The sequence below is a fragment of the Camellia sinensis genome, chromosome 5 (genome assembly GCF_055761805.1).
Source record: "Camellia sinensis isolate YWXY chromosome 5, ASM5576180v1, whole genome shotgun sequence".
NCBI classification, from domain to species: Eukaryota; Viridiplantae; Streptophyta; class Magnoliopsida; order Ericales; family Theaceae; genus Camellia; species Camellia sinensis.
In genome coordinates, this window is record NC_138965.1 from 210,468,204 (window position 1) to 210,478,964 (window position 10,761).

The 10,761-nt window shown below is 31.9% G+C and overlaps 1 protein-coding gene across 1 annotated transcript; it reads left to right on the plus strand.

Annotated features, from left to right (window-relative positions):
• Positions 1 to 1,117: 1,117 nt before the first annotated feature.
• LOC114313637 (protein CLAVATA3 INSENSITIVE RECEPTOR KINASE 1) lies at positions 1,118 to 9,305 on the plus strand. The gene is made up of 11 exons (XM_028260043.2): positions 1,118 to 1,981; positions 2,752 to 2,881; positions 3,001 to 3,072; positions 3,219 to 3,362; positions 3,483 to 3,554; positions 3,649 to 3,708; positions 3,800 to 3,897; positions 4,002 to 4,148; positions 5,684 to 6,025; positions 7,579 to 7,970; positions 8,747 to 9,305. The coding sequence occupies exons 1-11, from the start codon at positions 1,879 to 1,881 to the stop codon at positions 9,065 to 9,067; spliced, it is 1,881 nt and encodes a 626-aa protein (XP_028115844.2). The 5' UTR covers positions 1,118 to 1,878; the 3' UTR covers positions 9,068 to 9,305.
• The last annotated feature ends 1,456 nt before the right edge of the window (positions 9,306 to 10,761 follow it).

The window sequence follows — 10,761 nt, forward strand, 5'->3', positions numbered from 1 at the left end:
TACACTTTTAATATATATACATATTTTTTACTTTTATAAGTAGCTGTTTAGAAAAAATAAAAAAGTGATGGGAGTAACAAATAATAAATAATAAATAATAAATAAATTATTTATTTACTAAATTGCCAAACTACCCTTTAATATCGAAGCATTTTCACTATAATTGTTATTTTATTTTCAATTGTAACTGTACACTTTAAGGTGTCATTTGGAATGTGAATTTTTTGATTTTTTAGTTAAATTAATTATAAAAAGATAAAATAAATTAAAAAATTAATAAAATAAAATAACATATTCAAACTATAATTATATTATTTTTCTTTTACAAAAGTTAAAAAAATTAATTCAAATGAACATTTTAACCAAGGTTAAAATAGCCATAAAATAACCCAATTTCCCAAATGAAATCTAAATTAAATTTCAATTTTAATATTTTGTCTACCTTCTATTAATGAAGTTAATATAAATTAAAAATTAAGAGATTAAAGCAAAATTTTGGTGAAACTGTGATAACTAAAATGAAATTTTAGTAAAAGTATAAGAGTGCTAATAAAGGGTTCTTTTGAGAAATAGTTAAAAATTGATTTTTTTAGATTTTTAAAAAAAAATGTGTAAAAAATGTGAGATGCCTCCGTTTGGAAAGTGAGTTGGTTTTTTGATTTTTTGACTTTTTTGGTTATTTTAGCCTAGGCTAAAAAGTTTAGTTTGGGAATGACTTTTTGGTTTTTTAACTTTTTTAATAGAGTGTAATGATTATGGGTTGGATATGATGTTTTGTTTATAGCGATTTAAATAGTCTATTTTATTTTTTGTGACTAAAATAGCCCCAAACCTTCTTATCAAACGGAGCGTAATCCCAAATAAATTAAAAACGGAAGGATATTTTTTAACTATCTTTCTAAAATAGCCAAAAATAACAAAAATATCACATACTTCAAATGACAAACGTGAACTTTAGATGGATAAATTGGTAAAGTATGGAAATTAACTATTATAATTAAAAATAAAAACACTAAAATAAAATTTTGATAAAAGTACAGTAATGGGAAGGGATTATTTTAAAGTTATGTAATTTTTTTTTTAATTATAAGTCGATATTTCCGATTAAATTAATAATAGTACATTTTTTATAATTTTTTTTTTTTTACAGTAGTGCCTGCATCTGTGTCTGTGAAAGCCTTGGCCAGTTGGCCTCTTTGGTTTTGGCATTTTTTGCGTGTTTGTATCTTTCTGGGATATAATAGACAGAGAATGTGATACTGATGATATGATATTTGAATCATGATATATTATTTGAATCATTGATCTTTGAGATTGTGAGGATATGGTGGAATCATAGGGGTTGAGCAAGGGAGAGAGGGCTAAAAACCAACAACATACCCACATGGAATTTGCGGGGATCGGTTACAAAACATATAGAAATCACACCCCAGCATTCCCAGATCTCTAGGTTCTCGGAATTTCAGGCTTAGTGTTTGCTTGTTTCTCGAGAAAATTCTCTCCTTGTTGTCTTTCCCACTCCAAACCCTGCCCATTTGGCTCCAAGCTGTGTATACTTGTGCAAAAACTAATTTTTAGCGTATGGGTCTTTGTTTTTGTGGAGTTTTAGCATCTGGGTCTTGGAGTTTATGAAGTTTTGTGGACTATGTGAAGAGCAGTTTTGAGTCCCAAGACTGAATCTGAAAGGGTTCTACTTCATGTTATAGTAATGGTGGGCTTTGCTTGATGGGTTTCTGATACTAAGCTAACTTTTTGTTAGAGAGTTGTTTGGATGATGCAATAATGTAGAGGTTGTTAGTTCGTGTTAATGGTTTCTGGAATGGTTGGTTTTGGTGGTTTTGATAAGTGGGTACTGTTGTACTGAAGGTAGAATAGAAAATGGAAAGAAGTGGGTTTATGTTGTGGAGAGTGGGATTGCTGGTTTTGACATTGTTGGAAGGTTCTTCTGCAACTCTTTCTCCTTCTGGTATAAACTATGAAGGTCAGTTTCTATTTGGGATGATTTCATTTTTTGTTTTTGTTCATTTTTGTTGTTTCTTAGAATTAAATGCATAAAGAAAGATACTAAGCTATTGCAGTTATTGAAATTACAAGCCGCAAATTTGGCAGATTTTCTAGTTATGGCCTTGTTACTTAATTGTCTGTTCCAAATTTGATATAAAAGTTCATCCTCTACCCTCTGTGGTTATCTTTCGCTTTTTCTTGGATCTTTTTCATGTTGTATGTGGGAAAAGTATACTTTTATTAAATTTAGAATGGAAAGTTATTTTTTGCTCCTGTACTTGGGCTACATCTCCAGCCCCTGCTCAAATTTGAGTAAAAAATTTATTTTATATGAACCACTCCAACAGACCAACTCTGATTTAAGCATTAGTTTGTAAAAGCTTTACTAATGGCAAAGTGGTAAATTTGAGAGCCAAAAAAAAAAAAAAGAGAAATGAGAGAGCATTTGAGTCTCGCTTGATTTGGGTAAAAATCGGAGTAAAACTCAAATTTGGTATAAGTTTGGGTTAAGGAGTGGAGGGGTTTTGAGTATTTGAGTTTGATATAGGTTGGAGTGCAAGATTGGAGATGCCCTTAGTGCCCTCATGGCTTTGCATTCTTGTAGTTTTTTGTTTTTACCCTTTTCAAGTCCACGTAATCGTGGCTTGGAAACCCATGTTTTATAATTATTTTTCTGTTGTTTTGATGCTTGCTTGAGATAGAAGAGCAAAATGTGACCCATCTTTTGTTTGGTAAAATCTGATTCAGTGGTGGCTTTGATGGCTATAAAAAATGCTCTCAATGACCGATACAATGTTTTGGAGAGCTGGGATATTAATTCAGTAGATCCTTGTTATTGGAGGATGGTTACTTGCTCTGATGGTTATGTCTCTACTTTGTAAGTTGCCTAATCCCTTAACCATAAAGAGATTGGAAAAATGAACAAAAAACTTATCACATTTTACAGATTTCTTGTTGTCAAACTCCTGTTTGGTGAGCTGTTTATCTTCTTATCAGAGGATTGCCTAGCCAAAGCTTGACTGGGACTCTATCGCCTTCAATTGCTAACCTCAGTAACTTGCAATCTGTGTAAGTTGGAACATTCTTTCTTCCAAGCAATGTGATTACATTTGTATGTTTTCACTTTACTTTTCACCACAATATTATTTACAATCCTCGCAAATAATCAAGAAATTTAGTTTTGATCACATACTGTTACTGTTTTAATTGTGTAGGTTGCTACAGAATAATGCTATTTCTGGTCCTATTCCTGCTGCAATTGGGAAGTTGGAGAAGCTTCAGACACTTGATCTCTCTAGCAATAAGTTTAATGGTGAAATACCCAGTTCATTGGGAGACCTCAAGAACCTGAATTATTTGTAGGTTTCTGGAACTTTCTTCAACCTTGAGTTCCACCATATATTTCACAATTCAGTACATTCGGATTTTCTCCTTCTTGGAATTGACTCGTTTTTGTTGTGCTTTTTTGAGCAAGTCAGGAAACTAAACAACAATAGCCTTACTGGATCCATTCCAGACACTTTGTCCAAAGTTGAAGGTCTCACACTTGTGTAAGTGTTTGCCCCTCTTCACTTTATTTTGTGTAGAACATTGGAGGAGACCTCAGAAATATTCTTTACCATCTTTTGTGAATATTGCTGGCAGAGACCTTTCTTTCAACAACCTCAGCAGTTCCGTGCCAAAAATTGCTGCACGAACTTTCAAGTGAGCTGCCCCTAAATTGTTCTCATATTGCTCAGTTCTTTACGTATTTTTTTAATTGATGAAGTTGTCATGCACTTCTCTCTGCTTTCAGGATAATTGGCAACCCATTAATTTGTGGGCCTAATTCAGATAACAACTGTTCTGTGGTCTATCCCGAGCCTGTTTCCTTTCCGCCAGATGGTGTCAAAGGTGTCCATCACATAGTAGTATTTAATTTTCTTTTTAAGTTACTTCACTGCTTTTCCATAACTGTCCCATGACATGTTTAATTGATGGAATCTTTACTTTCCCAGATGGGTCAGAATCAGGGACAGAGAGCCACCATGTGGCTGTCACTTTTGGCGTGAGCTTTGGTGCTGCCTTTTTAATTATAGTAATCATTGGATCATTTGTTTGGTGGAGATATAGACACAACCGGCAAATTTTCTTTGATGTTAATGGTTAGGTCTTATATACTTCTATCTTCATTTTATTTCCCAGTTTCTTCATTGACAAGTATAAATTCTTATGGCATTATGATGATTGATTAGACGCATTTGTGCTACAACTTAGTTGCATTAGATTATCATAATTCATGTTGTGTACACTGCATTTGGTTGGCCATTTGTTAGATTTTTCAATGGTTTAGAATATCATTTGTAAGTGCCTTTTTGTGTGTCTACATGTTATGCTTGAAAGTTTTTAAGTTTCAGAAATTTTAATGAAGCTTTTCTGTTTAATTCTTAAACAGTTGCTTGGTAAGTAGTTGATGATTTCTGATGTGTGAGACCCCTCCTTCAGCATTAGATTTTTTTTTCTTAGCATTTTTATGATTCCATAAGCTTAACATTGTTCTTGTCTTTCATAAAATTTTTGAACCACGGAAGAAATTACCACAGTTATGCAATGAATGTGCAGATTTTTAATGAAAAGATGTGTTAATGATTTTATTTTGTTAATGAATGACGCTTCAGGCAATATTGAACTTATTCTGTATGTGCTATGTGATTAAGGTAAGTAAGAAAAAAGATTGATGCCAAAGCTAGATTAACCCTGATCTAGAAACCATCTGGTTTAGATTTAAGAGTGATCTGGAAAAGAATCCATGAATATATGAGGTTGAGATTGTGTTACCATGCTTATATGTCAAGATTAAGTCAAGTAATTGATAACATAAGAAAGAGATACATGTGTATATATTTGGGAAATATGTATATGTATTATTGTCCCCTAAAACCTCAAATGATGAATCCTCCAAAGCAGGTCCTAATCTTGAAAAAAGGGCACTATGAACAAAGTAAAAGAAATCGAAGAGATCTGAGTGAGTGGAAATAAAAAAACTTTTAATGGCTATTCCCTGGGGCTTAAAAATTTTCTTGCTTGTTCTGAGGTCCTGGTGTCCTTTGAAAGCTTTTACCAATATACCAGCACCAGGCAGGTGTCAGACTCTGTATGCTGTTTTACCACTTGTAACTTTGTACATGTGTGTCTGCATGTTTGCGTATTTCTCTGCAAAGAAAGATGGGGATTTCTAGAAAAATTTAATTCATATTGTTTTGATTGACTGACAATTTGACATGGTCAACATACAATTTAAGAGAAAAGAAACTGGAAACAAAGAGTGGATGATAGTTGGCCAGTAATTATACAATTGTTTGTTGCAAATGGAATACGAATAAAATGTAAGTGATTAAAAAATTTAGACAAATACTGTTTTCTGGAGGGGTAATTCATCAGTTAGGTCTCAGTTTTTCCATCTGGCTGTTAACCTGAAGTCCTTTTAAAGACTTATTTTTGGGTAAGAAATGAAATTATTAGTTGAAACAGTCACATAAATATACTTTTGTCGGTTGTGCTATTTAATGTATTTTATGCAACACCATTTGTTTGATACCGATGACTGAGTTATTTGTTTTAATTGGTGCATATAATGAATGTCACCCTTTTTCCTCTCTAATTAGCCCAATATTCTGAGCTGTAATTCATTACTTGGCAGATCAATACGATCCAGAGGTATGTTTGGGCCATTTGAAAAGGTATACCTTTAAGGAACTCCGGGCTGCAACTGATCATTTCAACTCGAAGAATATATTAGGGAGAGGTGGATTTGGAATTGTGTACAAGGGTTGCTTAAAAAATGGGAATGTGGTAGCAGTCAAAAGGTTGAAGGACTATAATGCTATTGGGGGTGAAATCCAATTTCAAACTGAAGTTGAGATGATAAGTTTGGCGGTCCACCGGAATCTTTTGCGGCTTTGGGGGTTCTGTACGACTGAAAATGAACGACTTCTTGTCTATCCGTACATGCCAAATGGGAGTGTAGCTTCTAGATTAAAAGGTTAGTAAAGTTCAGTTTTCGCTGCTTGCTGTCATTTTTATATTCCATCAATTATATTCCTCCATTAATAAGATGTCATGTTAGTAGTAATTCACTTCTTGAATCTTACTTGTGCATTGTAAGTGTGTTGGGTAATAAACTTCAAGGAAATAGACTTCTCTAAAAGCTATTCAGCTTGTTTGTTTCCATGTTTCAAAAAATACTTTTCAAAAAATTCTACTTTCTTATTTTCTGTATTTTTTTTTTGTTTTTACTGAATTTTTTAAATATTTTAAGCAATTTTTTTACTTCTTAGATACACCTAACATAAATACATCTAAAAAATAAAAAAAATTGTAAAAAAAACTTTTTAAAAATTCACTAAATACCAAAATTACAAAAAAAAATACAAGAATTCAATACATTTTAGTATTTTTATGTATTTATTAATTTTTTAAAATATTTTACTTTTTAGATACATCTAAGTAAGGTGCATCTAAAAAAGTAAAAAAAATGTTTAAAATTTTAAAAATATTCACTAAAAATAAAAAAATACGAAAACCAAAAAACTTAATTTTCAAAAAACTTAATCCAGAAAACTCAAACCAAACACACTGATTAGGATGATTTCTAATTGGAAATTTCTAATTATTAAGATATCAAGCAGTGGTAGCTCAACCATTAGACTACTTTACACGTTGCCTAAGGCCCATCATGAAAATCTTTAAAAGATTCTTATTGCTGAAAGACACATTTTTTCAAAGGCCTAGTCAAATAAGACCTCATTATGATTTTTAGTTCAAGGTCTCGAAAACCTTGGGCCATTTCTGATAAAATCCTCCAGAGTTCTTGCATCCATCCAAACTTAAAAATTTCCTACTTCGCATTTAGTCAATGATATATTTATCATGAGTCATTCTTCTTGTGGAATCAGTTGAGATCCACATTAGGGGAGATTTGGGGATTGACTCAACATTATCTTGCTGGCAATTGTGTCAAGGGGGTTGGGATTGTTAGCAATCCGTAACATCTAACCAAGATCAGCGAGACAAAAAAACAGAGAAGAATCAATGCACAAGAATGTAATCACATGCACATACAAGAAATAAACGTTTTCATGGTTCACCCCCAAAATTAGGGCTACATCCACTAGCACTGCTATTCTGTTATGATCAGAAAAAGTTACACGAAATAATTATATAGCCGCCCCCTCGCAACTTCATATACATAGAATTAGGGGAACAAGTCACAAGTGCGGAAATACCAAAAATACCCTCTCCAACAAGGTTTTGGGGTCGGGCTATACCCTATAAAGCATGCTTAAGATTGTTGCTTCCAAACTTATGGTTTGAGCTCAGTTACTTTCTTGGAAACACTTTTATTACTTGTAACTTGTTTATGTCAACTAGTGTTTCACACCCTTTTACTAAACAACGTTTCCTGGTTCGAGATAAATTTAGCTTCGTTGTAACCACACTGGCCAATTCTGACCGCACATTTATGATGAAGCTTTCTCGAGTTTAGCTGAATAAAGCATAGTTTTATTTCATTTTTATTTTGAGTTTTCTTACCAGATCATGTCCATGGTAGACCCGTTTTAGACTGGTCAAGGCGAAAGAATATAGCTTTAGGCACAGCAAGGGGGCTACTATATTTGCATGAGCAGTGTGACCCCAAAATCATTCACCGTGATGTTAAAGCAGCCAACATTTTGTTGGATGAAGATTTTGAGGCAGTTGTTGGAGATTTTGGGTTAGCAAAACTCTTGGATCACCACGATTCTCATGTGACCACAGCTGTGCGTGGCACTGTTGGCCACATTGCTCCGGAGTATTTGTCAACCGGTCAGTCGTCAGAAAAAACTGATGTATTTGGATTTGGGATCTTGCTCCTCGAGCTAATCACAGGTCAGAAGGCTCTGGACTTTGGACGCGTGGCAAACCAGAAAGGAGTAATGCTTGATTGGGTATTTACTCTCTCTCTCTCTCTCTCACACACACACACGCACACATTAAGGAATGGGCAAGTTTTATTGGCCTCCATTGTGTAATGAAGAAATGACAATTAGCCTAACAATTTTGACAAAATTACATTAATCTCCCTTGTAATAGTGGCAACACACATGCACATTAAGGAATTTGTAAGTTTTGTTGACCTCCCTTGTGTAATGAAGAAATAACAATTAGATCTATAATTTTGACAAAATTACATTAATCTTCCTTACAATAGTGGCAACTTATTGGTGTTGTTATTATATTACCCTTAGATATTTTGTATTTAAATATGTATTGATGTCAAATGGCACTATTACTCTACCTCTTACCCAATAAATTTACCTAATTATCCTCATTCTCCAAACGGCTTAATATAAGTATTTTGATGCAAGTGATGTTTGAACATAAATATAATGAAGGGTGAAATAAACATTTTAGTCTAAAAAATGATGGCACCATCATTTTCATCCGCTATCCATCTGACTTAACGGATTATTAACAGTATGGTTCAAAGAGTTACGAATGATATTTGAAAAGTGCATAGTGTAATTATGCCAAAATTGTGGCACCAGTTATAATTTTATCATTACTTGGGGGAAGCAGTGTAATTTACCCATATGGAATTTATTTGGTGAAACGTAAATAAAAGGTTTAAAGGATAAATCGAAACGAGTCTACTCTTGAATTTTTTGATAAAATTTTCTTTTCCTTGAATTATTTGTGACATGTTACTGTAACTTTTATGCAGGTAAGAAAGCTCCATCAGGAGGGAAAACTGAACCTATTGGTGGACAAAGATTTAAAGGGCAATTTTGACAGGGTGGAGTTAGAAGAAATGGTTCAAGTTGCCCTTATATGCACTCAATTCAATCCTTCTCACCGCCCCAAAATGTCCGAAGTACTAAGGATGTTGGAAGGTGATGGCTTGGCGGAGAAATGGGAGGCCTCACAGAATGTTGAGACACCAAGGTATCTCCGGTCATTTGAAAATCCGCCTCAAAGATATTCGGATTTCATAGAAGAATCTTCTCTTGTGGTTGAAGCAATGGAACTTTCTGGCCCACGGTGACAAAAACCCATTTCTCTCTCCTCTCTATACAGTTCCTTTTTCATGTCATTTAGAGTTGCCAAGCTTTGAAGTGAAAAATTAGTTGTTTGGTGTTTGATAGTGTTGAATGAGCGTGTATTCAATCTGTTGAAAAGGAAAAGCAAATGTATAAGCATTTGGTTGTTTGTTGGAAATCTTGGTTGAGTGATAGTGTCTTTTGTCAAAAATTGTGGAATCAAAATGGGGAATTTGTATATAATTACGATTGCAGTTGTCTTTGTTTGAAAAAAGAAAAAAAAAAAAAAAAAAAAATCTTGATTGGCAAAGAAATATAAAACATTCTGTGGTTGTTTATTTCTGAGCCATTTAAATGTGTCAAAAAAAAGTGAGTTATATATTAGTTGTAACAGTAATATTATATGAATAAAAATTATATGTATGAGTGAGTTTTATATATCTATACTATATATTAAGTAAAAGGGGGTATTTAACCTAAGCCTTGTGAGAGCTCCAATCTTCCAATCTAAATTTTTTGATTTTTTGATTTAAAAAAATAATAATAATCTTAGCATTTATTAACTTCTCCCAACTCCTAAGTCTTACCCTCATAATAACACTTTAATGCATTAAGAACAAGTATAAAAAAAATTCTTTGAAATCAAACACATATTAATTCTTTGAAAAGTCCCAACACATATGATTATTATCCCTCATAATAACACTTTAATGCATTAAGAACAAGAATAAAAAAATTTCTTGAAAAGTCCAATACATGATTATTATCAAAATATTAAATTTTAATATAATATAATAAAAAAAAGACATTTAATTCCTTAAAAAATACAACACATATGATTATTATCAAAATATTAAACTTTAATGTAATATAAAAAGAAAAAAAAAGAAGACATTTAAAAAAAAATTAAAAATCACAATTCACAGCTCCAATCTCCCAATCTAAATTTCCTGATTTAAAAAAAAAAATCTTAGCATTTATTAATTTCTCCCAACTCCTAAGTCTTACCCTTATAATAACACTTTAATCCATTAAGAACAAGCATAAAAAAAATTCTTTGAAAAGTTCCAACACATGATTATTATCCCTCATAATAACACTTTAATATAAAAAAAAAATTCTTTGAAATTCAACACATATGAATTCCTTGAAAAATCCCAACACATATGATTATTATCCCTCATAATAACACTTTAATGCATTAAGAACAAGAATAAAAAATTTCTTGAAAAGTCCAACACATATGATTATTATCAAAATATTAAACCCTAATATAATATAATAAAAAAAGACATTTAATTCCTTAAAAAGTCCAACACATATAATTATTATCAAAATATTAAACTTTAATATAATATAAAAAGGAAAAAAAAAAGAAGACATTTAAAAAAAAAATATTTAAAAATCACAATTCATAGCTCCAATCTCCCAATCTAAATTTCCTGATTTAAAAAAAAAAAAATCTTAGCATTTATTAACTTCTCCCAACTCCTAAATCTTACCCTCATAATAACACTTCAATGCATTAAGAACAAGTATAAAAAAAATTCTTTGAAAAGTCCCAACACATGATTATTATCCCTCATAATAACGCTTTAATGCATTAATAACAAGCATAAAAAAATTTCTTGAAAACTCTAACACATATGATTATTATCAAAATATTAAACTTTAATATAATATAATAAAAAAAAGACAT